Genomic DNA, 27,464 nt, shown 5'->3' with positions numbered 1-27,464 from the left:
CTGGTCCACCTGACTCAAAGGAGCCTATACTAACTCTCAAAAACAAATTAAATCCACATTAAGAAACATATATGTATATATTTATCTATAAAGATGATACATTTTTCAAATTATTATGAGGGCTATATTCTGTGTGTAGTGGAGGTTAGGTTTTACACTGGCAAACTGTTCTAGAGCCTCTTTCTCAAAATTACACATGACAGAACAGCATTCCAGAACCTTAATTTTGACAAATGTCAGGTGACAGTGTAACAAAACACATACCATATCACAATAAAATTTAATGTTCAAATAAAAACCATTATTTGTACATATTCTTACAGTTATTTACCATATCCTCAGATGGGATTGTGTTTTTGTCATAAGCCTTTCTTAAGTGAGTTGCAACTGCTTCTATTTCTGGGTCTGACATTAGGCTAGTTGAAGACACACAGCCAGTACTACTGGGGATATATCAGGAAAAAGGATAAAGAAAAGCAAAGATCTAAACTTAATTAGCTGTGATGCTGTACAGCTGAATGGCACCTCTATTGTGCTGGTCTCCCAATTCTTTCAGGTCTGGGCTGCAGGAGTGAGATTCATTACGGAGCTCATAAATGGCCTCTGCCCCCCCACCCCTGTTTTACTGATGACAAATTTATTAGTTCTTTTCTAACAGTGAAATGAGAACTAGGGATTTCAATTACACCCAGAATGTAGTAAAGGCATGGAATCTCTTGTAGGTAATATTTTTCTATTCCATTTTATGAGCAAATATACAAGTACTGTTAATAGACATTAAACGTTATTTATTAGCATGCTAATAAGCCTTCACACTTTTAAAAGTAAACACTAAATTTCCAACAAATTACATTTAGAAGAGTAAGTGTAATGCAGATACTCTGGAAAAGGAATGCCCTTCAGAATCAATTTTTAAAAACCCAAATCATCACTGATTATGATAAAAAGACAAAGATATGAGGAGATGCTTATTACTCATTCTTTCAGCTCATTTTAGTTTTATCACTTTTTGCACAATTTAAAATTTATGCAAACGTTTTCAATGTTGCCTTTAATTTTTGCCAGAATATTTTGAACCTGGTTTAGAAGTGAAATTGAAGAAGCCCAAGGAGGGCTTTAATAACAACTTTCTTTGGTCTGTTTATTTAAAGCACGATGAATAAGCAAAAAGGAAAGGTGCAGAATGGAAAAAGGAAAATGACTCCTCTTCTCCTTCCTAGAAGTGTTTGAGATTACTGGGTTGCTCATAATCTTGCACCAGGAATTAAAATCTTCCTCACATGCTAAGAGTCTCTCTCTCTCTCTCTCTCTCTCTCACACACACACACACACACACACACAAACACACACACACTGCCCAGTTGCCATGCATACATAAAGCAGAGAGCCTAAGGGTTTGCAAATAGTTCTAAAGTTAAATAGGAAAGCAGTAAGGAGTTTCACTAATATTAGTCCCCAGTATTGCCCAATTTACATATTGCATTTTGTACAAGTCATTTACCTTCTTATAGTCTTTTTCTTAAGAAGCTAAGGGGTGAGTTAGTATTTTAACACACTAAATATGTTTTCTAATGAATCATTCTCCTAGAAGAAAAAGATGGAAGAAATCTGAAGAAACAGAGGCCAGGAACCTAAGCAAACAAACCAACAAATCAAGTGTGGGGATTCTGTTCTCCATAAGTGCTGGAGGCATGTAAGTACAGGAGTACAGACGACAGGCAGACTCTAGTGTGAGTACCAGCCCTGCCAACTACTGGCTGAACAAGCCAGGAACTTCTTCATCTGTAAAATGGAAATAACAGTATTTATCTTGTAGAAGTACCACAAGGAATCAATGGCATATATTTAGAAGTTTCAGTGTGCATGACACAAAAGTATTGTCTGTTACCAGTAGTACCATTCATTAACAAGCCAGAGGGCAATTTCTTCTTGTCCTTTGATGCACAGACCATCACCCTTCTGGATCGATTTAGCAAAATCTTGACAGGAACTAACTAGTACTAAATCAGTATTTGTTAATAAATGAAACATAATGTTAGTGAGTTTTCGAGATCACAGTCTAGGGAAATCTTCTCCAATGTTTCTTTACATTCTGGAATCTGCCAGAGATGGGGATGGGAGACAGCCCTACAAATGAGAACTAAAGTTTCTTTCAATGATCTATTAATACTTAGAACCTCAGAGATTTGTTTTATTTTTATTTTTTAAATGTTTATTCATTTTTTGATAGAGAGAGAGAATGAGTGTGTGGGGGGGGGAGGGGCAGAGACAAAGACACACACACACAGAATCTGAAGCAGGCTCCAGGCTCTGAGCTGTCAGCCCGACATGGTTCTCAAACTCATGAACTGCAAGATAATGACGTTAGCTGAAGTTGGATGCTTAAGTGACTGAGCCACCCAGGCGCCCCTAGAACCTCAGAGATTTCAGTCAATGGAAATGGTTTCAACCAGAAATGCATTATTGCTAACCAAATCTGTTGCACACTACACACATTCTTTAGGATACTGTTTTCACAACTGTCATTGTTATCAAGAGGCAGAAGACAAAATGGAGAATGGAGTGTTATGGCCTGAATATTTCTGTCTCCCCCAAATTCACAGGTTGAAATCATAATCCTGAATGTGATATCAGGAGATGGGGCCTTAAACAGGCGATTGGTCATGAGGGTAGAGCCGTCATGAACGGGAAAGTACCCTTAGAGAAGATTCCAGAATGTACTGTCTGCTCCTGCTATGGCCCAGTAAGTGGGCCAGATACTGAATCTGAATCTGCCAAAATAACTACTGAATGCAGATAGTGAAGCTGCCTACATGTGAGACTTCCTAGCCTCCAGAGCTGTGAGAAATAAAGGGTTCTAGTTTAAGCCACTCAGTCTATGGTCTTTTTGTTATAGCAGCTCAAATGGCAGGTACACTATTATTTACCCAAAGTTTGAGGCATATCCAGAGATGTGAGTGAGAAGAATAAGTAGATACACACTTAAAGGAGACTGGTCCTGTAGTGATTACCTAAACGGCCCAAATGAAACTGCTGCATATTGTAAGGTAACAGTTGACTCCAGTAACATGGCAGAAACTTCCAGAGAAGCTCGACACTGCAAAGCAGGGTAACATGCTTAGACGGTTTTCATTTTTCATAAGAAAACAGAAGCCGCTCTTCCATCAGCTGCAATGCCCATGGAGCCCACGGGTCAGACTCTGACAGAGGCACTAAGGGATATTTTCTGGAAGTGTTGCTTTTCATGGAGTCCACTGCAAAGGGGCTGGTATGCGGAGACACATTAAATAAATTGCCCCCTTGTGGGAACAGTTTACAAAATCTGTAACACTCACTTGGCTCCTTTACCAAGTTTTTATAAAACTTTGTCACAGTAAAATTTGGGCACTTGAAGTCAGAAATTACACTTTATATTTGCATTTTTTAAAATGTTTCCAAAGGGCGTCTGTTTTTTAGAGGCTTCTGTAGAGCTTGACTCAAAGGAAGGAGGCTGCTGAATTCTGAAGACTTATGCTTTGCATCTCTTTGGAGAAACAGAACCAGCCACACTTTCATGTTTCTTTTATTCTCAAAAGACAATGATCTATTAATCAACTTCCATACATTCAGACATGGACTACTTCACTTTCAGGGTATTTTATTTTCCGGTTTTACTGCTATAGATTCGGAATTAAAAGTAAGTTGCGAATTTTAGGTAAAATAGAGTGATAAAATTTAGTGGTCATTAAGATTTCAAGTGGAATCTATTTTAGTGAGCTTGGTTCCCTGTTCTCCTGAGGCCTCTTAACATAGTAAATGGAAGTGTACAAATCTAACTGGCTGAGACCCTGCTTGACCCTAACACAGACTGCTAACGTTTCATCTCTGGTGAGACCTCATACCGAATTTAAGCTTGGTAAGCCTCTTTACCTTGAGAAGAAAGATTTTAATGGGCCGTTAAATCACCTAGCCCTCAAAGTGGTAAGTGTTGCCCAATCTTCCATTCCCCATAATCACCCACATTTTGCATGGTTTATGTCATTGGTTATGGCTATTTTTTTAAAAAATCATATATCACAAAAAGAAATACAGACAGACATACAGCTATTTGCCTACATTCTTACATCTTGGGAAGAATATGTAGGTGTGCTTTACATGCTGATTTCTAGAAGTAGGGGAGTTACATTTTAACTCTCATGAGTTATCCTAGGGAGGGGCAGGATACCGCATTTACCTTCTAGTTTAATAAAGACTTAAACAATAAATCATAATTTATCAATTTATTCAAAGTGGGACTTCTAAAAATGTTCCTTAGAATCTCCTAAGCAAATTACAACTTCCAGGAAAATGTAAGAATTGCTTTAACCAATTTTTCAGTTCTTCTAGAGATCCAGTATTAGAATACAGCATCCTGGGGCGCCTGGGTGGCTTAGTTGGTTAAGCGTCCGACTTTCGCTTAGGTCATGATCTCATGGTTCGTGGGTTCGAGCCCCGCGTCGGGCTCTGTGCTGACTGCCAGCTCAGAGCCTGGAGCCTGTTTCAGTCTGTGACGCCCTCTCTCTCTGACCCTCCCCTGCTCACGCTATCTCTCTCTCTCTCTACTAGAAATAAATAAAAAACATTAGAATACAGCATCCTACTTCACCCTTACTTTCTCTTCTAAATTAACTCAAGGACTCTTTGCAGCCCCATCTCTGCATTTTTACCCATAATCTCTAAAATCCCCAAATCACTATGTGGTCTGAAAGTGCAGGCTCTGGGAATTCTGCAGTCAGGAAGAAATGACTGACAGCAAACTCGTGGAAATTATCCAGTTGGTCTGTTACTATCCCAGTTTATCACATGGTTGTTTACCAGGAGGATTGGCCATCTATGGGTACTACTCAGATGTTAATGCATGATCCTGCCAGCGTCCACCAGGGTGATTTATCTACCCATGTCAGCTTTTTGTCCTGGGTGTTTTTCTTGCCCAGCTTATTTCCAACGATGCATCTGCCAACTCTACACTGGAATTCTTTTTCATATTATAATTCCCCTATATTAATATTTATTAGACTTGTTCCAAAAGAGCTAAAAAATTCAAGTTCTATTTTTTCCTCAAACACCATGCTGTCATAGGCTATTCCATAAGTAGCTGAAATGAAGTAATGGCTGAGGAAAAGATTATCTTCTCCTTCCACTCATTTCAAATGCTTTGCCTGAGCAGTACTGGGATGACAAAAAACAAATCAAACACCTGCCCTCCACTCCCCCCAAATTTCTAAAATATAAATCAAATCTTTCAAATAGCATGTTCCAGGCTATTTTTAAAAGCTACCAGGGAGAGAAATTAAATATAATTATGGGTCATCTGAAAACCAGCATGTCAGTAATGCCATTTAATATCCTTCAAGGGCATCTGTAGCTTCTGGAATGTCTCAGAAAAAAAATATATTACTGCAAAAAACCCCACACAAACCCAATGCTTCTAATTAAATGAAGGATTCAGCTCATCTCTAATGAAAATACTGATACTAAAGAAAGTGTCTAGAAATATTTGTGACATTTATAGATCCTACAACTAAAAAGTTTCCTTCCGTTTTCCTCTTGAATAATGATTGATGTTCATATTTGGCCCAGATAATCAATTTCATTATTGTCACATTGTGACTTTTTTCACTGTTTCATTATATTTAGTAGTAGCTATCCCAAGACACAACACTCTTTTTAGCATAATCTGACCAAAATCTTCATTTAAAATCATGGTTGCCCACGGAGGGGTTGAGGGGGGTCAGAGAGAGGGAGAGGGTGGCTCTGGGAGGACACAGGCACACTTATTATGCAGCACCATGTCTGGTGCATAGTAGGTACAAACAAGTAGTCAGTGTGTAGAACTAATATTTATAGAAGACCTGCAGGCACCAAGGTTTAGGCATTTCTTATCCCAATTAATCTTCTCTAAGGTCATTTTAAGTATTAGTACTGTCCCCAATTTATAGACAAGGATACTGCCTCAAAGTGACCTGAAGATGGCTTAGTAAAAGAGGAGAGTGGGGTGCCTGGGTGGCTCAGTCGGTTGAGTGTCCGGCTTCAGCTCAGGTCATGATCTCACGGTTCGTGGGTTCGAGCCCCTCGTTGGGCTCTGCACTGACAGCTAGCTCAGAGCCTGGAGCCTGTCTTAGGATTCTGTGTCTCCCTCTCTCTCTGACCCTCCCCTGCTCATACTGTCTCTCTCTCAGAAATAAATAAAACATTAAAAAAATAAAAGAGAAAAGTGAGTAGAAAAAATCATGTTGATAATCATCTAGTTCATCTTATTTGACATAAAATGAGTTAGCATACAAGGCGGGGCATATGCATTTTCCAGATACTCTGTTTAGTGACTGTCCTAGGTAGCATTTTGAAGTTTTTTGTAACTAAGCAGGATACTCCTTCAGTGTGATTTGCGCTCTTGGGTTCACAAAGCAAGAAACTGATGAAAGGTGAGTCAGGCAGGTTGGTAGTTGACAAAAATGAAAACAAAAAACTACAGCAGCACCTACCATTCATCACTACTCATCACAAGTAAGGTGGCAGTCACTGAATGTTTTTCAACTAAATTGAGGGAAATGGATTACCTTTTGTGTCTATTTAAAACATTTCAGCTGATCTCTGAGCAGATTAAATAAAGGATTTGCTTGTTTCAATGTACCTCAAACCCATATGCAAATAGGACTCTGTTACCATACCACACATTTATGGTCAAAGACAAATGAATCTGTCTCTCCCTCTCTCTCTCTCTGTCTCTGTCTCTTTGTCTCTCTCTCTCTCTCTCATACNTTCTCTCTCTCTCTCTCTCGCACACACACACACACACACACACACACACACACACACACACACCCCGGAGCCAGACAATATTAAGCTCCAGTGAAGAATTTTGGTAATTATCAGCTGTATTTTAGAAATCATTGTTAAATCATTGTTAAATATGTTTGTCTCCATCGTTTGTGATTCTTCTTAAGATTGAAAACACCTTTCTCTCTGCTGCCTGTCTCACTCACCATTTTTTTCCTTTTCTTTTCCCACTGTTTATTACTATTCATGCCAAATTACTCACTTACTGACCTTTTGGTTCAATACTACATTCAAAGAAGGAGGGGGAACAGAGAAGGGCAGAGAAAAGGAAGAAGAGTGAAGTGTGTGTGTGTGTGTGTGTCTACACAGGAATGCTGCAACTTAGGAGCTCCCCCACCAAAAAAACCTTTAAACAGAAAATGAACTCTAGGACAGGGATGATTATTGTTTTTTAATAGGTAGACCTTAACAAGACCAAAATAGGTTCTAAAAGAGTCCAGCAAGGTGGTATTCATTTGTTTACTAAGTAACCAAAGATTCACTGAGTACCTACTATGTTGGTTGAGGCACTGTGCTAAATAGTAGATATTTGAGAACATGAAAGAAGAGAGTGGCTTCACAGGTTTGAAAGGAAATTACCACTTATTGTATGGTAAATTTTAATTTTAAAATCTAAGCCCCTTATCTAGGTGGATTCAAGGATTTAACAAATATTTACCCAGTTTTATTGATTATTTTTTCCCTTGAAATATTATTTGTCACGCTTCATGATACTATGCTCTCCTGGGATTATTTTCTCTATGTCTTAGACTGCTTTGCGGGATTTTCATCCTTAGCTTGAAACTTAAGTGTCAGTGTTCCCTACGGTTCTGGCCTAAATTTTCATCTCTTTGATCTACATACTTCCCCCAGGGAGGGGGTATTCTCATTGCTTCTATGACTTTTTTTTTTTTTAAGTAAGCTCTATGCCTCACGTGGGGCTTGAACTCATGACCCNAAAAAAAAAAAAAAAAAAGAGTTGCATGCCCCACCGACCGAGTCAGCTGGGTGCCCCGCTCCTATGACTGTGAGTATCATCTACATGATACGGAGACCAATTTGACGACAACAAACTCTGCATGTTCAGCTTTCGCCTTCTGAGCTCCAGACTCAGGATGTTTCAAGGCACCCAAACTGAAAATATCAAAAAGCGAACTAATCAACTTCCCCTTCTCTCACTGACTGGCACAACCATCCACAGAGTTGCCCAATCAAGAAATCTAGGAGTCATTCTTAATCCCTTCCTTTTCATTTCCTGACAAGCAATCTCAAAGTTTCATGGGATTTTAGATCTTTAAATACATTAGGAAACCACCCACTCCTCTTCATGCTCTCTGTTACCACCCAATCCAGGTCACTATCCTCTCTTGTCAAGATTCCCAGAAACATCTGCTCAACTGGTCCCCCTGGTTTCAATCTTACCTGTTCCCAATTATTTTGGACTTTATAACCAGCTAGTTACCTAGCAGGTTTGATTACACTGTTGTTTTGCTTCAAACTCTTAACTGGTTTCCCATACACCAAAGGTAAAATTCTAACTCCTTTATGCGGTCTTTTAGACCTCTGTTTACCTTATCAACTCCAATCCTGCCTTTTCTCTCTCAATGCTACATTCCATCACACCAAACTTCTTTCACTTTCTCAAATATGAAATTGATGTTCTTTTACCTCCTTCACACTGCCTAAAACTGTTCTAATCGCCCCAAACTTGCCAGGGCTAACTCCAGGTTATCATTTAAATATTGGTTTCTTTTGGGAAAGCTACTTGGTTTGCTACTCACCCTACTCACCTTCAACCCTCTACACTTCTACCGAATCCATCCTATCTCTACCAAAGATACGTGTTCTTATTATATGTTCCCATGGTGACTCATATATCCCCTCTCATATAATTTTTAAACATTTTATTATAAATCCCTTATTATTATATAACAGATACATTCCTAGGGCAGGAATAGAGACAGTAGAAGCAGCTTGCCTCTGTATTCCTAGCACTCAGTACAGTATTACATAGAACTGGTGCTCAACAAGCATTTGTTCAGTGAATATATGAAACGTCTTTTACTTGGAGAAAACTGGAAAGGGTATAGAGATAAACACCCTTCTATCCTTAAGGAGGATAACATTAAATACGGAATGTCTGCTATACATAATTATGTGATGATAATGAGTAAATAAAACTGACTTCAATTTGGATACATGGGGATTTGTTAATATTGTAAATTGGAATTAAATATTTAGGTCTCCTTTCTAGGATAATCTAATCCACACTAAATACTTCTAGAAGACAGTTTTATGATTTTATATTATAGATGAGAAAATAGGCACAGCAACATTAATTGAGTTACTCAGAGTTGCCCAGAAGCAGAAGCACTATTAAAATTCAAAGCTGTCAATTTCTAATCCTCTGCTATTGTTTTATTTTTTATTTTTTGGAAACTATTTTGTCTTTGGCTCCCCCAAGTTCTTTGAGATTGTAGGACTTCAACCTAAATACTTTAATAGTCTTCTCAAAACTATCACCTGTGAGATTTATATTTGAATACAGAAACTCAGGAATATAGGTCTTTTCACTGAATTTTCCTCATGTTAAAATGAAAGGTTTTCAGTGATGTGTCTCTGTACTCTTGTACATTCTCAGAGATGTCAATTTCTTTGTTCTTAATAGAGTGTTACTATTGGGCACTAGTTGGGAACTCTCCTGCTGCTGGACATCAGGCTGGATACTTTACATCTATACATAACCGTTGTTAGTTGCCTGGTGCATTCTATTGCACTTGCTGGACACTGTGGTAGAAAATGTTGCCAGTTCTTCATAAATATTTGAGCAGCAACTTAGGCTATTAAATTTAACAGGATTACTGGTTCCAGCATTTGTACTGTGAGAGAAGTGAACTTAAAAAGGTTTGTGCTGTCATTTCGAAAGGCCATGTATGTACTATGTGCTCAATAAATAGGCTTCTATGTGCTATTGTGGGCAAACACAATGTATGACTACACAGCTTTAAAAAGACTTTATTACCTTCTCAATATATACATTTAGTATACACAGAAGCTTTGCCTCTGATATTAATTTCTTTGAGATAGACAGGGTGAGTATATGAGATTTTTCTTAGCCTCAGACAGGACCAACCTGGGCTGTTTCTTTTTAACCTGTCTATAGCTCAAGATGTTAAAAGAATTTAATCTGTACAGAATTGTGGCCAACACATGCCATTTGTATTAAGCATATAGAACTATACCTTTCTTCGTTTTTAGATTAATATGGTTTTCTTTTAACAAATACACCATTAAATAGAAGAATTCCCTATTACAGTGCATTTCTCTTGCTCTTTGGGCTTCACTTGACCCATCCTTCATTTGCCAGAAGCAAACATCTTTACTGCTAAGCATTCAAGCTAGCTCATTATATCACTCTCCAGTCCCACCTTACAGCTTCCAGGCCCAGGAAGAACTCTAAATGTCCAAAGTATTTACTGTTTTTAATCCCAATGTGACATTAAGTGAATTGGTTCTGTCATGTGAGTATAACTGATTATGTTTCCCCTAATAAAGACAGACTCTTGAGTTATCCATTTGCAAGTTAGCCCAATGTAAAAGGAAGAGAGAACTAATACTGTCAGAGGCCAAGTTAATATCAATTGCTCATACCACAGAACTGCCAATTAAAATTCTAGAGTAACCTTTCAAACACAGTTTTCCAGCCCAAGAACTATGTATAAATCCAGATTGAATTAAGAGGCATACAAGGTAAGTCTTAAGCTCCATGTATGTGTTAATATCCTTGGTTGGTCACTGGTAGATGACACTCATGGAGTCAGAACACTCTTGACTTTCACTTGAAATGTAGATTCCATGAATTCATCTTCATTCATCGCCCTGTTTTGGGGGAAATGACTTTGCAAAGATGTCGCTTTCATTTCTTAATGCTGGAGCTCCTATTAAGCTATACCAAGGAATAAAGGTTCTTTTCAAGAGTAGCACAGGGTTGAGTTGGCTTCCTGTTTCAGGAGATTATAAATGGCTCTCAAACACTTCTAAAAGGAAGCAAATTCCAACTTAGGCTTTAAAATTTGGACATATTTTTCACTCCATTTGGCACACTGGTCTGAATGTGATAGCAATAAAGCCTAACAGAGTAAAACAAATGTTTTTATCCCAAGGACACCTGACCTATGGGAGAATTTACTTTACCTGTAGAGATTCCATTTCTTCATCTTTTCTGTGGGTCTCCTCCAGGAGCTCTGCAAAAAGGTAAGATACCCATCAGGATAATGTGAAAATGAGCTGCCTCTTACTATCAAACCCAATTCAGTCAAGAGCCTGTATAAACTGTTGCCTGGAAAGACAATTTGATGTTTAAGTGTGAAAAGGAATGTAAAAGAAATGCTCTCTGATCCCAACTGATGAGATAGGGCAGACCTCTGGCCTCTGCTGATCCTAAGCTCGCTGAGAAGCCCTGGGAGGTCTTGACTCTGGTGGAGAGACCAGAGAAAAAGACCAACTAAATTACAAATCCAGAATCATATCAATATTTTAGGAATTTGGCCCAGTGCTTATGTAATTCCAAAGTAACACAACATTTTCTTTAAAAAAAAACTTTTTTAATGAAAATTTAGAAACAAACTATTTGCTCTTACAATAAGCTTCCAAGCCAAGTTCCACCTCCAGAGTCAATTTTTATAACCAAATTAAAACATCTTGGAATAATGGGTGTTATTAATGGAAGCAGAACACCACCTTAGCTGTAAAGTCATATTAATTATCATTTCACACTGAGAAGGTGGGAAGCATTGAAGCTACATCTGACCAAGAGCTTGGCATCATCTCAGAGAAATTAGTGGCCGGAAGGTAGGGTAGTCAACTGAAGAAAATTCTGTCTAAATGCATGTGTACAGCCATGGTATCTCAGTGCCCTACATTAATTTACAAACTTGCTATAAAGGAAAATATATTTGGCAAGCAGAATTTTCTGCCTGCAGCTATACCACCCTGTGCTATGATCTTATTAGATCTCACAAACCTAAAGAGGGCAGGGCTGAGTCAGAAGTTGGATGAAAACAGGCAAGAAACACCTACAGCAGTGCACATTAATATTAGCATTTGCCTTGCTCTATGATTGATATTGCTCACCAAGAGGCTGTGCTGCATAAAAGGAAACTATAACTTACAGAAATTCAATATATACTCCAAAAGGCAAATGCAAATGTTTTTAGCAAGTGCTATACTACAAGCAGCAGGAAGCAACACTATTGTGAGTAGCCAGGTCATACTGGGATAGGTCATAACGGAAGAGGCTGAAACCTCAAGAAACCTGGTAGATGATGTAGCTGATGATGAGACTGTGGCTAATTCAGCTACATAGGAATTGCAAACAATCCCCTCAATATGTGGTGTATTGGGATTCAGGATAACAGGTAATTTTTGTTATGAATCCCACAGAGGAGTTAACCTTGGTTCCCAAACCTCCCATAATCAGAGTTATATCAAAAAAGGGAGAGAAGAAAGTCCATGTATTAGGCTGCATTTTTAAGGGATTTTTGATAGGCTTATCAGGTTCCTTAACTATACAGAAACCAACTTGGGAGTGTGATAGATGGTTCAAGTGCCTTTGAAAATTCCTCATCCTGAATTCTTACTCATTCACATGTGACACTGCAGCTACCATCAAGAGATCACATGCATCTACTTTCTACATCTCACATCTGGGCTGGCCTCCTGACTTGATCTGCTAAAGAGAATATAGCAGAAGAAACTCTGTGTCAACCTGTAGTGACAGTTCAAGAGGCCTTGCAGATTTTCATTTTTCTACTTGGAACTCTGTCACCACTATACAAACAAGCCCAGGACAACCTGCTAGATGAGAAGAGCCCAGGACTCTTCCCACCTAAGATGCCCTGCAGAGTACCTTAGCTGGCAGCTAGCAAATGCCCACAAGCATAGCTGTTCACCTGGCCTCAAGAGGACCACAGAGGATTCAGAAGGGGAGTCCAGTTGAGACCAGACAAACTGCCCAGCTGAGTCCAGGGCCAAGTCCAACTCACAGAATTCTGACCTAAAGAAATGGAATTGGGGGATGGTGTCATACCCAGCACTTGCTAACTTACAGCAACCAGTTGTTAACTGTACAGGAAGCTTTCTGAATTTATTAGAAGTATATAAGAGTAATTAATAGATACATGGGAGAAAAGGATCTAGACTCTGCCGAGAATTACAACCGGTCTGGGAGGGTAGGGATGTAAGTAGCACGAACACATGGGCATTTTATCCTGGGTGTCTCTAATCTTTGTGTCACTCCACTCCAAATTCCATAAAGAGAGGAGCTAATGAGCCCAGCTCAGATCTCTTGACTACTGCTTGGCTAGGGGGAAAGAATGGAGCACCTTCACTGATAATTCCAGAAAGGAACATAAAGGATAGTTTCTAAATGCAAGATTAGAAGGTTCTCTAAGCTGGGTCCCTTGGAGTAGTGAATTACACTGTTAAATGGAACACTGGACCAGGAGTGATGGACAGTAGCGTTCATCAACCAATCAAAGAAACGGATCTCATTCCCCTAGACTAAACTTGGTACAGCAAATCACAAAGGCCTTAGTTAAAACTTCCTGGATAATTAGTAGGTATTGGATCTCCTATATAGTCAAGCTCAACTCACAGATTTGATAAAATTATAAATGTAAAGAAGTTCCATCACCCTCAGAGCTTCATAATATTATTGCAACTTAAAAATTATGTTGTCTGTTTTCTCCAAATACATAGAGGTCAAACTGCTTTTCCAAAAAAAACTAATACCTATTGTAATGCTTGATTTTGGACAACTGAACACAAAGAGATTACTGCAATTGGCATTTAAAATATAGAATTCCCAGGGCACCTGGAAAGCTAAGTCAGTTAAGCATCTGACTTTGGCTCAGGTCATGATCTCACAGTTCAGGAGTTTGAGCCCCAAAGACGGCTTCTCTGCTGTCCCCTTTTCTCTTCCCCTTTCCCCCGCTGGTTTTGTTTTCTCTCTAAATAAATAAACTTAAACAAAAATAAAATAAAATATAGAACTCTTGGGGGAGCATGAATGGCTCAGTTGGTTAAGTGTCTGAGTTTGGCTCAGGTCAGGATCTCAAGGTTTGTGAGTTCAAGCCCTGCATTGGGCTCTGTTCTGACAGTGTGGGGCCTCCCTGGGATTCTCTCTCTCCCCCTCTCTCTCCCCCTTTCTCTCTCTGCTCCTCCCCCACTCGCATTCTCTCTCTCTCCCCCAAAATAAATAAATTTAAAAAAAAATTTTAAATTAAAAATAAAATATAGAACTCCTGGGCCTTTGGGAATGATGGTGGAGTAGAACTGTAAACTCACCTCATTGTACGGAATCAACTAGATAATACCCACATCAGTGTAAATAATCCAGGAAATGATTCAAAGACTGGCAGAATAGATGCTTCACAGCTAAATGTAGAGGAGAGGCCACATGGAAGAGCGTAAGAAGGGAGGAGATACAATTGGGATCTAAACAGATCCTCAGACTGTCCTCAGGAGGCAGGGACACCGTGGGCACAGACAGGGGAAAGAAACAGACCCTCAGACCAGGCACCCCAGGCCTGGGGAACCTGCACAGAGAAGAGGAATTCCCATAACATTTGACTTTGAAAACCAGAGGGTCACCATTTCAGGAGTTCAGTCAGTGGCACAATTAGTGGCACTTAATTCCTAGAACTTGAAAAATAACCAGGCTGGGCTCTGGGAGAGCCTGGAGGGTGAGAGGAAACAGAGTGTCCACCTTTTAAAGAGACAGTACAACAAAGAGTCTTGAGGAGATACAGCATAAACGCAACCGTTTGAAAAATGACTGAGTCTGAAATGAAAAATCTCAGAGTATATACCAGACAGGCAGAGATCATTAGGGCACTTCTCCAAGAATCAGAGAGCTAGGGGGTACCATTTCCCTCTCCCCTGCCCCCAGCCTAGACACAGGGACACCCATGGGAACCAGTACAGAGCCAGCACTTGCTACCTAACTCGCTAACAGCATGCCTTGCCACAGCGCCCTCTTGCATATATACCCCCTCCAGCTAGGCCTCAACTCAAGCCCAAAGTGGCCCCGGGATGGACCACTAACAACAAAGGGACCAAACCCTGCCCATGATAGGCAAAAATGAGTAGCATCTCTCTCCTTCTGAAGCCACACGTTTCTATTAGCCTCGTGCTTCCAAGGCTGTACTTTGTACTATGCTAAGGAACCTGTGAGGCAGCAAAGCTGGTAAAGAAGAGACAGTGGTGGCTGAGGACCAGATCCACCCTTGCCGGAAGCCCACAGAACTCCCAGACTTCTGGCTCTCCCTCTCTCCCTCCCTCCAACGCTCTATCCCTCCTCCTTCCTTTCTTTTTTCCTTTCTTCCACCTTTCTCTTCCTTTCCTTCCTCTCGCTTATACTTAAATTAGGCTTAGTTGGATTATCGTCAGTTTTAAAAGTCTCTGGTTGTATGGCTGTATTGAACTTTCTTATCTTTATTCAGAAACTTGGAGAACTCAGAGTTGGCAAGAATGTTCTACTTTACAGTGAAACATTTCATTCTACCATAAATACAGACATTAGGCTCAGAGAAGGCAAATGATTTGCCAGAGATTACCTAGTTAGTGCTAAAGCCACAGCTAGCACTGTGCTCTCTAATCTTCCTGCTGTAGATATCATCTCGTGCTCTCATTTGTACCACTCAGGGCTTAATTGTACCTTTCTCCACACTATTATTTAAAAAATTGCACATATTCATATTCCTCTCACTTCCTTTAGGAGTTCCCTGATGTCAACAATCAGGGGTCCAATGACTTCATATCCATATCCTCCCTAACTGCTGCCTCTCTATGGTTGCTGCTTAACCTGCACCTCTAAAATTGTCTCCTCGACCAGCATCACTGTTCTGTGCAATTGCTCGCTTGTTAGTTCCTTTGTTCAAGTACATGCACTTGGGATGATGAACAGGGTTATTAACCTGTGCAGATAAAATATGGCCACTGGGCACTGCTGAGAAGCAACTACTCTGCGGCAACCACAAGATGAGACAATATAGGCAAGACCCCTGGACAGCTGACGTGACATAAGGCTGTGACAACGGAGTGTGATTAGTGCACCTCGTTAGAATGAGCAGTCTTGTTTGGTCTTACCAGCTTTAGAACGAACGATGGAGAAAGTTGCATGGAGAAAGTTGAAGGGCCGCTCTGCTCCCTTGCTTACCACTGGCATGCCCATGTTTTGCTTTATTATTCTCCGGTCTGCTGTTCAATACAAACAGCAATTCAACTGCGATGCAAATTGCTGAGGCTAAATGTGCTTCCATCAACATTAGTTAATGAAAGATTTTTTTTTTTGGTGAAAAGGGCAGCAGTCCTGTGTGTTTTCCTTGGACTGGCTCCAACTCTTTAAATGAGCTGATACTAACTCATTACGACATATGGGCAAAGGCAGGGGCGGTGGGGAATCCCATTTAAAAAGCAGGACATCGGCGGATGAGACTTGAAGAATCTGGTTGTGTTGTACTGTTTTGTTTTATCCCACTTTGCATTTCTCTGGCACCTTCAGGGTAATATATCATGACCATGTTTTTGGCTAAGACAGTCTTGTACTACTTCCTTCACAGTTTTTGCAACTAGTGGTCTGGCTGTGTAAGGAGGTTTGACACTTTTTTATATTGATTCTGGTTCCTGGTATCCAAGGGAGCAGATAGGTTGTTTGCTTGTTTATTTGCTTTTAAAAAGAGAATCATGTCCAGCTGTACATGAGCAACACATCTGTCTAGCAACTTGACCCTTCACAGAAAGGTTGGAGATCAAGTTTAGAAAGGAAGAGATTTTCCCCTTAGCCTTTACTATAAAATATCTCGTCCATATTATAACTCCACTCAGCTGGTAATGGAGAAAAAGCTGTAGAAACAAGGGCTTCAGACACAGCAACATTTATAGCAGCAGCAATGGACAGAGTAGCACTGAGAGCAGAATATGGTGAATTAACGATAGGAGAGAAAAGCATTTAGCTTCTGGCTTGTATATCTCACTTAGTAATCAATGCTCCTATGCAGGATCACTTTGCATCCTGACATTTGCCTAAAAAAATAGATAATGTAAATTCTCAAAAGAACGTAAGCTTTTAAAATCTATGTCATTCATCTTTGTGGGTGGCAGCTGTGGTATAATAAAATTAATCAAATAAAAGAGCTCACTACAACCTTCAGGGTCATAAATGGTGGACCTGGCCTCCCACAGTTGTATACTGGATACTCAAGATACTAGCAATGTGTTAAAGTCAATGTCAAATTTCTTTTTCTTCTTTGACTCTCCAGTTATTAGAATCATGAACACTTTCGGGACAGAAAGGACCATTGAAATAACCTAATCCCAGGGTTTTCATCCTTTTTTAAAAAACAAATAGAGGGGCACCTGGGTGGCTCAGTCACTTACGTGTCCAACTTCAGCTCAGGTCATGATCTCTGGGTTTATGGGTTCAAGCCCCATGTCGGGCTCTTTGCTGACAGCTCAGAGCCTGAAGCCTGCTTTGGATTCTGTGTCTCCCTCTCTGCCCCTGCCTCACTTGTGCTCTGTCATTCTCTCTCTCAAAAATAAATAAATGTTAAAAAAAACCTAGAAAGTTTAAAAAAATTAAAAAAATAATATAAGTAGAATTCTGTTTTACAAATGAAATCATATACACTTTCAGGTGAATATTATAAATAAAGACAATAATTTTAAAAGCTTAAAGGAAGCTTCTTTGGTGAAAGCAGAAGGGAGGACCTAGGGGCCAGCCTGTTGGGACTTCATTTCTATCCTGGGATCAACCCCTGTGGTGCAATGGCAGAGTGATTTAAAGCTCCAAATTATGCTGACTGAAAACTACTGATTAATCTAACCTTCTCACATGTTATAGATGAGGACTGAGTTCCCAAAGAGCAGAAGTCTCTGTCAATGTCACACAGCTAGTGAACAAAAATGCATGAACCTGAACCCAGAGCTTCTGAATTGGACCAGGGTCCAATACTTTTTCCTGCACAAAAGTGACTGTCCTCTTTTGCATTTCAAGATGTACTGAAATGACATACTATGCCAAACTCTGCCATAAATGCTGATATATTTTCCAATGGTTTCCCAAAGTTAAAGGAAACTTTGCTAAATCAAATTGTGTAACAACAATTTGTGAGAAGAACTATAGCTAATTGCTGTCTAAAATAAAATTCCTCAACCCTGGGAGATGATATCAAAAGATGTGGCTTTGATGGTAAGCAAACACTTAAAACATGTGAAATGGGAGTTGTTTTTGGCAAGGTGTCCTCAACACACAACATAGAGAATATCTCACAAAATACAACAACAACAAAAAATATCTGTTTGAATGGCTGACAGCTGAATAGTTCCTCCACTTCATGATATAATATTTATCAACAAATGTTTTTCTATTCTATCACACTAATATAGGTAAATAGGATAAATGAATAATAATATAACTTTACATTAACCAAAATACTTCAAAAATCAAATGTGTTGTTTTGAAATTAATGTATGTAAAACCCTTAAAATAGTGTCTGGTACATAGTAAGAATTATATGTTAGCTGTTATTATTTTAAAAATTACCCTTCAGTATGCCTGCTAAAATCAGGAAAATGTGTGAAAATGTAATCAGATGCATTTTAAACCAAATAAGAAAAAAAAAAAAAAGCCCTCAAGTGTCCTGCTTTTAGATGCTATGATTGGTAGCTACATTATTGAGAACTCTGCCATATCTACTGCCACCCACTGGTACATATCTGGATATACCACAATGAGTTAAGAGTTTTCTCATCAGGATTGACCGCAGAAAACACACAGATTAAAATGAAGAACAACATTCAAAAAGTATGGCTAGCCTCTGTGGTTTGTCTCAGACGCTGAAACAACATACTGGTCTAGAGATGGAGCCCAAAGAGTCCAATAAATGAAAGGTTTATAATCCACTGTCTGTCTTGGGTATGTGGTAAAACATCCAAATACAGGTACTCGTGTTTTGTTTGATGTCAATTCATTTCTGGTGAAACTTTCCATCTTGACAACTTCAGAGATTTAAAGCCTCTTCTCCACAAAACTGCTACCCTCCAGAAAACAACACAACAATCTACCCCATTCCATCTCGTTCTTTGCTCTGGCTTGGAGAAGCACCAAGATATAGAACAAAAAATTCTGACTCAGCCAACTAATAAGATTTTTATCATTTTTGTTAGCAACACAAGCAGAGAAAGTAAGAACATCAATAAGCCACTGTTCTAAATTGGTTTGAGGGCTGTTTTAGTCTATGGAATTACAGGCAACAATAAACAAGATGAGTGAGAGAAGTTTATAATCTACTGTTAATGCCACTTCAAGAATAAGTTTCCTATGCTCAAATCCAGGCATAAAATCATACTTTTTACATATACTATCTTTAAAGTGTGTTCACCTAATATAAAGTTTGGTTTTTATTTAAACCCTTATGTTGGAAGAAGGCAGTTTATTCTAGGCCCTATTCTGATTCTAGGCTCATAAGGTACAAGTGAGTATATATTTTTGGGCCCACAGAGATCCTGGGTATTTGACTTGTTCTTCAACAACCTATTTATGGAAGCTACAAAAGTTTGTGCTGGTTTCTTGATGACCCTATTAATAAACCACTAAACCACATTCAGATTCTTAGGCATTTCAGAGTCCTGGGTCTACCCTACATCTATTCTAAATACATCAGAGACAGAGTTAAGAAAACCAAATACGAAGAACAAATCTTGAAAGCAATGAGAGAGAAACAATACTTAAGTTATAGGGGGAAAACAATTAGAAATAAAAATTAAAATAATTTGTTGTCAGCAGACCAACACAAACAATGACTGTGGAACGTTCTCTAAAAAAGAAGAAATGATTGAAAAAAAAAAAAAGAATCTTAGAAGTTCGGGAAGAAAGAAAGAAAGAACACAGTAATATAAAATATGGATAAATCCAATAGATTTTCCTTCTCTTATTGAGTTTTAAAATTATTCTGGAGGGTACCTAGGTGACTCAATAGGTTGAGTGTCGGACTCTTAATTTCAGCTAAGATCATGATCACAGTTCATGGGTCTGAGCCTGACACTGGGCTCTGTGCTGACAGTCCGGAAACTGTTTGGGATTTCTCTCCCTCTCTCTGCCCTTCCCCTATTTACTCTCTCTCTCTCTTTCTCCCTCTCTCTCTCTCTCAAAAGGTAAATAAAAATTTTTAAAAAATCATGTTTTATTTTAATCAAAAAAGTTGAACACTAGCTGACATGGTTCTAAATGTATCTAGAATAAATATAGTATACACATATATGTATATACATATATATATATTTAATTTTTTAAAGTAGGCTCCACATCCAACATGGGGCTTGAACTCACAACTCTGAGATCAAGTGTTGCATGCTGTGCCAACTGGGCTAGCCAAGGCAAAAGAACATGAAAGAAGAAATTTTCTACAATTTAAACTGGTAAAATATAATACTAGTAGACTGTGATAACTGTGAATATAAGATGCAATGCTTACAGCAACTACCAAAAAAGTTACACAAAGAGATGCTCTCAAAAACACAACTGATAAAATGGAATTAAAAAAAAAGCTCAAAAAAGAAAAACAAGTAAACAAACCCACAGTAAAGGTGGGTTTGTGTAAAAGCAGAGAAATAAAAAACACAGCAAACAAAAATGGCAGACTTAAGTCCTAACACATCAATAATTACATTATATGAAAATGGTCTAAATATACCCATCAAAAAATAGAAACTGCCAGACTGGATTAATGACCTCTCTGCCATTAATCCATGGCATTATCCAGGGTGCCTGAGTGGCTCAGTCAGATGAGTGTCAGACTCTTGATTTCAGCTCAGGTCATGATCTCACGGTTCATGGGTTGGAGCCCCATGTCAGCAAGGAGCCTATTTGGGTTACTCTGTCTTCCTCTCTACCCTTCCCCCTCTCATTGCACTCTTTCTCTTTCTCTCTCAAAAAAATTAAAAAAAAAAAGAGTCTCTCTCTCTCTCAAAAAAAGAAATCTACGGCATGATCCATGGACCCCACTATATACTACCTATAAGAAACTATTTTTTATTTAAAAAATTTTTTAATTGTTTATTTTGAGAGAGAGAGAGAGAGAGAGAGAGAGAGCAAGAGAAGGGAAGAGAGAGAAGGAGACACAGAATTCTTAGCAGGCTCTGAGTTATTAGCATAGAGCCCAATGAACCATGAGATCATGACCTGAACTAAAGTCAGACATTTAACTGAGTGAGCCACATAGTCACTCCAAAAAATGCACTTGAAATATACTGATTCAGCAGAGTGAAAGTAAAAAATGAAAAAGGATACACTATGCAAACATTAATGAAAAAACCCCATGAATGATAGATCAATATGAGACAAATTAGATTTCAGAGCAAAGAAAATTAACAGAAAAAGCAGAGGACATTATATATAATGATAACAAGAGCTAATCTATCAAGAAGACATAGCAATCTTGCGTATATATACATATATACTAAATAACAAATTTGTAAAAAATGTGAAGAAAAAACATAAGTGAGAGAAAAAAATAGAAAAATTAAAGATTGGTGTTGGAGAAGTTAACATCCCTGTCTCAACAACTGATTGTAAAATAGATAGAAAATCATCAGAATATATAGAAACGCATATCAAAGATTTATTTAAGCATAAATACCAGGAAAATCGCTACATACTTGGAAACTAAACAATACTAAATAATCTATGGGTCAAAGAGAATAATGTCTCAAGGGAGATTTTTAAAAATATCATAAATGGAATTAAACGATTATAGGACACAGACAAATCAGTGCTGAGAGGACAATCTATAGCACTAAATGCATGAGTTAGAAAAGAGAAAAGGTCTTAAATGAATATTCTATACCCTAAGAACCTAAAAAAAGAACAAAATAAGTCCCAAGTAGCAGAAGGAAGTGATTCACCTCTTTAAAAGTACCAAGGTTATGAGTACCTAACCTAAAATACATAATTCGAACAGCCTGTAAGTATTAAGGAAATGGGATTTATGATTATAAAGTACCCATAAGCATTCCCTGTGAAATCTACCAAATGTTTAAAAACGAATTAGCATCAATTTTACACAATTTCATCTAGAAAACAGACAAAAAGGGACTACTTCCCAATTCATTTTATCACACCAGTATTACCCTACTTCCAAAATTATAGTTAAGAAAAGATAAAGATATTTCAGCTCCATCCTAAATACAGACGCAGAAATCTATAACAAAATATTGTCAAATAGCATTTAACTACATATAAAAAGAATTATATATCATGATAAAGTGGCTTTATTCTAAGGATGCTGTTGATCAATACTCAAAAGTTAACCACTATAATTCATCTTAACAGGGCAAAGAAGAAAATCATATGATTAAATAAACAGATACATAAAAACTGCTTCACAAAATTCATAATATTCATTATTTTAAAAAACAAATTCAGAAAAGAAAATACAAAGGAATTTCCTCAGCTTGATAAAGAGCACCTACAAAAGAGCACCTACAACTAACATTATACTTAATGGTGAAAAAGGGAATGTTTTCCCCTTAAGGTCAGAAATAAGGCAAGAATGCTCTTTCTCACAATTCTTAGTCATTAATCTATCCAATGCAAAACAACAAGGAAATAAAAGGAATACTAATCAGAAACAATGAAATAAAAGTGCCTCTATTTGCAGATGACATGATAGTCTTCATAGAAAATCTCAAAGAATTTACCAAAAAAAACCCACCAAAACCAAAAACTCAAAACAAAAACCAGCCTTTGGAATCAAAAAGTGAGTTCAGCACAGTCATAGGATACAAGATAAACATATAAAAATTGATTATATCTCAACATACTAAGAATGAATATGTGAAGACCAAAATGAAAAATTATAGTACCAGTTGAAAAGACCCCTTCTCCCCCAATGAAATACTTAAGTATTTAACTTAAGTAAATTTAACAATACACGTAAAGGATGTGCAGTGTGCTGAACGACACAAAATAACAGTAAGACATCTTGTGTTCCTGGACTGGAAGACTCACAGCATAACATTATCATTTCTCTCTAAATTGATATAAAAGTTCAATATAATTTCTATAAAAATTTCAGCAATATTTTTTTGCAGCTAAAGACAAAACTATTCTAAAATCTGTGTGGAAAGAAAATGAAACTAGAGTAGTTAAAACAGTTTTTAAAAATCAGAGTAAACTGGGAGAAATCAGTCTATTCAATTTCTAGGTTTATTACACAAATCAAAACCACAATCAGATACATCTCTCACCTATCAGAATGGTTAAAATCAAAAACACAAGCAACAACAAATGTTGTCGAGGATGTTGAGAAAAAGGAACCCTCGTGCACTGTTGGTGGGAATGCAAACTAGTGTAGCCATGGTGGGACACAGTATGGAGGTTCCTCAAAAAATTAAAAACAGAACTATCATATGATCCAGTAATTCCACTACTCGTATTTACCTAAGGAATATGAAAACATTAATTCAAAAAGTTAATATGCACTCCTATGTTTACCGTGGCATTATTTAAAACAGTCAAATTACTGATGCAGCCCAACTGTCCATTAATGGATAAAGATATAGTATACATGCATGCACACACACATATACACACACACAGTCATAAAAAGAGTGAAAATTTTCCATTTGCAATGACATGGATGGAGCTAGAGAGTACTAGGCTAAGTGAAATAAGTCGGTCAAAGAAAGACAGATATCATGCTTTCACTCATATGTGGAAGTTGAGAAAATTCACGGAAGACCATGGGGGAAGGGATAGAAAAAATAATTTCAAACAGAGAGGGAGGCAAACCAATAGAGTTTCTTAAATACAGAGAACTGAGGGTTGATGGGGCTGGGGAGCAGGGGAAATGGGTGATGGGCACTGAGGAGGGTGCTTATTGGGATGAGCATTANACTTGTGATGAGCACCAGGTGATGTATGGAAGTGTTGAATCACTGTATTGTAGAGCTGAAACTAATACTATACTATATGTTAACTAACTGAAATTTAAATAAAAGTTTAAAACATAAGAATTCAGAATGGCTTTAGATAAATAAGATGGATATTAAAGTGAATTGATTAATTAGTTACTTTTGAGATCAGTATCTCAACATCTGCCCTTTTCTGTCCATCCTCATTGCAGCTGCCCTAGCCTACACAGCCATCTTCGCTTTTCTAGACAACTATCCCATATTTCTAAAGCAAAGTATATGGCTTGACACTGTACTACTACTAAAATAAAAGAAATAAAAAAGCAAAAAAAACCCTTGGATATGCTGAAGAATATACAGCATGAGCTTCAGTGTCAGAATCACTTGGAAATATAACCTTATCCACCTATTTCTCTTTCCTTCACTCTAAAATGGGGACAAAAATGCCAACATTATAGAACTGTTATACTGATTATTTGAAATAATGTACATAGCTTTTTCAATTAGTAGTAATTATTATTTCATCACACCTGTACAAAGATATAATTATTATTAATTATGAATATAAATTGTGCTGATGATTAGAGAGCCCTGCAAGAGAGCTATAATTAGGCATAACCACACATTGATAGGATAAAGACCAGTTTTTTCTCTGATACTATATTCTGTTCTGAAGACAGGGACTCTAAGTTATTATTCCCTGCCCCTCCCATATCTTGTAAACTAGAAATTAAGTCCTTTGTTGACCTGAATTTATGGGAATCAATGTAGCAGAGTGCTGTGAAACATACTATGCAGTTTTTATTAAATAAAAATGGATGCCATGGGGAGAAAAGTTGTTACTAAAACTTTCAGAAAAGCAATGGTACCTTCAATGAGTTCCATAAATTCCATTTCAAAAATGTGTTCTGAAATTCTCATCTGAATTACCACAATAGTGTCCTGCCTGTGGTTCTCTACGCTCAGTGTCTTATCACTCACCCTTCTCCCCTAGACTGCCCAGAGTGATGAATCTAGAACATATACTCAAGTCACTCTTTGCTCACGGATGTTCTTATTAAGAGTATTAGATTCTGTCTGTGCTGCCGCACGTGACTGATTGGTCATGACTTTCTAGAGTGTGTATGTACTCTAGGGATAGGCCTGAGCTCAGTGGAAGGTCTTAAATTCAGTTTTGATGTCTTCCATGGATGTATGGGCAGGGGAGAATAGTAAAATGTAGATGTATTTCTCATGCTAAGATAAAGTCCAAACTCGTTAATACATTATTTATAAAGGATCTCTCCCACAGTTTACTTCCAAGATCATTATCTTTTATCATCACTTCAATATCTTCTTACATTATCTGTAATGTTCTTCCTGAACTTCACTAATTAGAAAATATCTAACCATTCGTCAAATCCCAGCTTAACAAATGTCCTCTGTAGACTTTCACAAGCCATCCTGTGTCCAAACACCAATCATATTCCTGGAGATATTGCTTTGGTTTCGTGTACACAGAGTACATTATTATTTATTCTATTATAGTTAATTGTTATACATTTGGACCTGTAACCAAATTTAAACTCTTTGATAAGTACCATGTTCAGGAGCTTTAGCTCAGAATATTGTATATGCTAAAGAAACATTACTGAGTAAAGGGATTTGTAAGAAAACAATAAAGCCAAATTTCTTATAAACATTCATAGAATAAGTGGTTGAGAGAGAGAGAAGACATGGTTACTCCCACTTTGCTGTATTCTAGTCTTCACATCTATATACCAGCTGGAGAGGTTAACAGCTCACTATCTTGGGCCGATTTAGAAACATCAGAGACTTGATACATGTCCCTCAAGAGAGGAACATTAGGTGACAAACCAGATGATACAATATAGGGAAATAATAGCAGCATTTCAAAATAATTATTCTGAAGCTAGAACTACAATTTACTTCATTAAATTTTACACTATTTTTCTATATTTTATCCCTTTCTAATATTTCTGAAATAATTGAGACTTCCTATTCCAAAGGTAGTTATCCTCTGGGGTAACTGGATAGCTTAGTCGATGGAACATGTAATTCTTAATCTCAGGGTTGTGGGTAATAATCCCATGTAGAGATTAGTTAAAAATATTTTTTTTTTAAAAAAAAGCTCTTTTAAAAAAGACCAAAACAAACAAAACACAAAAGTAGTTATCCTCTGACAAAAGTCAGAAGAATCTAGCCTATCTATGATTGGGATAACCTGACAATTAGGATAAAAATGGCAAAACCCATGACCCATTACAAGCCAATCAGTAATGTTCAAATTTATGGCCAAGGTTCTACCAAATCCATTCAAACAGTACGGTTTACTCATTGTAGTGGAAAACACCAGAATGACAATCAGGAGACATACGCTCTAATTCTTCCTCTGCTATTTAGTTAGCTAACAGATCTATAAAAATGACCACTTAATCTTTCTTAGCCACAATGATCACATCAGTAAAATAATGGGACTAGCCTAGATTACTGCGAAGATCCTTCCAGCACTGAAACTTTAAGCACTGTACTTTTGTAGATTATTGCAAGGTCTCTACATATCAGTTGTTGTCTCTTAGTTGAGTGGCTCAATCTGTAGGAGTAACAATTATCCAGAATTAATACGGATGACAATCATCGCCCAGAAGCTTTTTAGAAACCCAAACAGATTCTTCCCTGAGTTTAAGTAATTATTCATATTGTTAGGATTGTTTATAGATAATGAACATGTGGACAAATTCATTCTCATTCTCCTCTAATATCTATCTGTTTTCTTTTACATCCAGGGTAAATGCACTTTAGATAATTACAAATCTTCCCTTTTTGTTCTTCAAATCCTCACAATTATAAGAATTCTTCTCTATCTTCTTATTCAGAGTCCTTTTTAAATTCCAATAAATAAATTAACTGTTTTCATCTGGAAGTAGAAAAACAGCACAAACTGGACTTTTACACATAGATTAAATAACACAAATATTTTTATTAGCCAGATCAGTTTCTTTCCTTGTCAATGTCAAGGCAAAAGAAAAAAAGAAAGAAAAAAAGAAAGACCAAGAATGTCTTCAAAGAACAGCTCTCCCCCAAACAAGTCATTAGACAAACATTCTACAGGGCATCTGAGTATACCAGACCCAGTTCATGAATAGGTAGGATTGGGATTTTAGGGGTTTTAGTCCTTTACTATTAGTGAGAACTTAAAATGTGTGTCTCATTCAAATAGAAGGGATTAGAGAATACTCAACTAACTGGCATCAGAAAAATAAGAGTAAACCAAAAGAGTTTCCAATGTAAGACGATAGCATGAAAAGAAAAATCTTAATTGAGTGTTTTCCTTGGTGTTATATTCAGATGGCAAATGGTTTTCATGGATAGTCTCACATATAGGTCATTGCTTCCTTTAATTAGTAAGTTTTGTTAAACATAAAAAAGTTTCAAGTTATTTTTAAATCGAATTACAACTGCCTAGTCCATTAACAAATTGTCATATTAACACTGGCTACATTGTACTGCCTATCTTTAAAGGTTACTCGATTCATTTTCATAGATTTTAATTAACTTTTCTTTTCCCATTAGGGTTGATCATGAAACAGTGACAGAGGCATTTTGTCTTTTTTTTTTTTTTTTTTTTTTTTTTTTTTTTTATTTTTCACTTTTTT

The 27,464-nt window shown here is 37.5% G+C and overlaps 1 protein-coding gene across 11 annotated transcripts in view; it reads right to left on the bottom strand.

Annotated features, from left to right (window-relative positions):
* CEP128 (centrosomal protein 128) overlaps positions 1-27,464 on the bottom strand; it is a 402,179-nt gene that overhangs the window by 81,090 nt on the left and 293,625 nt on the right. For all 11 annotated transcript variants that reach the window (XM_077750720.1, XM_077750716.1, XM_077750719.1 and 8 more), the window contains one exon: positions 11,029-11,078. In XM_077750720.1, coding sequence (XP_077606846.1) covers positions 11,029-11,078 — 50 coding nt within the window. The remainder of the gene's footprint in view (positions 1-11,028; positions 11,079-27,464) is intronic.

This window comes from Crocuta crocuta, unplaced genomic scaffold (genome assembly GCF_008692635.1).
Source record: "Crocuta crocuta isolate KB4526 unplaced genomic scaffold, BGI_CrCroc_1.0 scaffold186, whole genome shotgun sequence".
Classification (NCBI taxonomy): domain Eukaryota; kingdom Metazoa; phylum Chordata; class Mammalia; order Carnivora; family Hyaenidae; genus Crocuta; species Crocuta crocuta.
The sequence above is the reverse complement of the archived record's forward strand: the minus strand, read 5'-3'. Positions and strand labels throughout refer to the sequence as shown.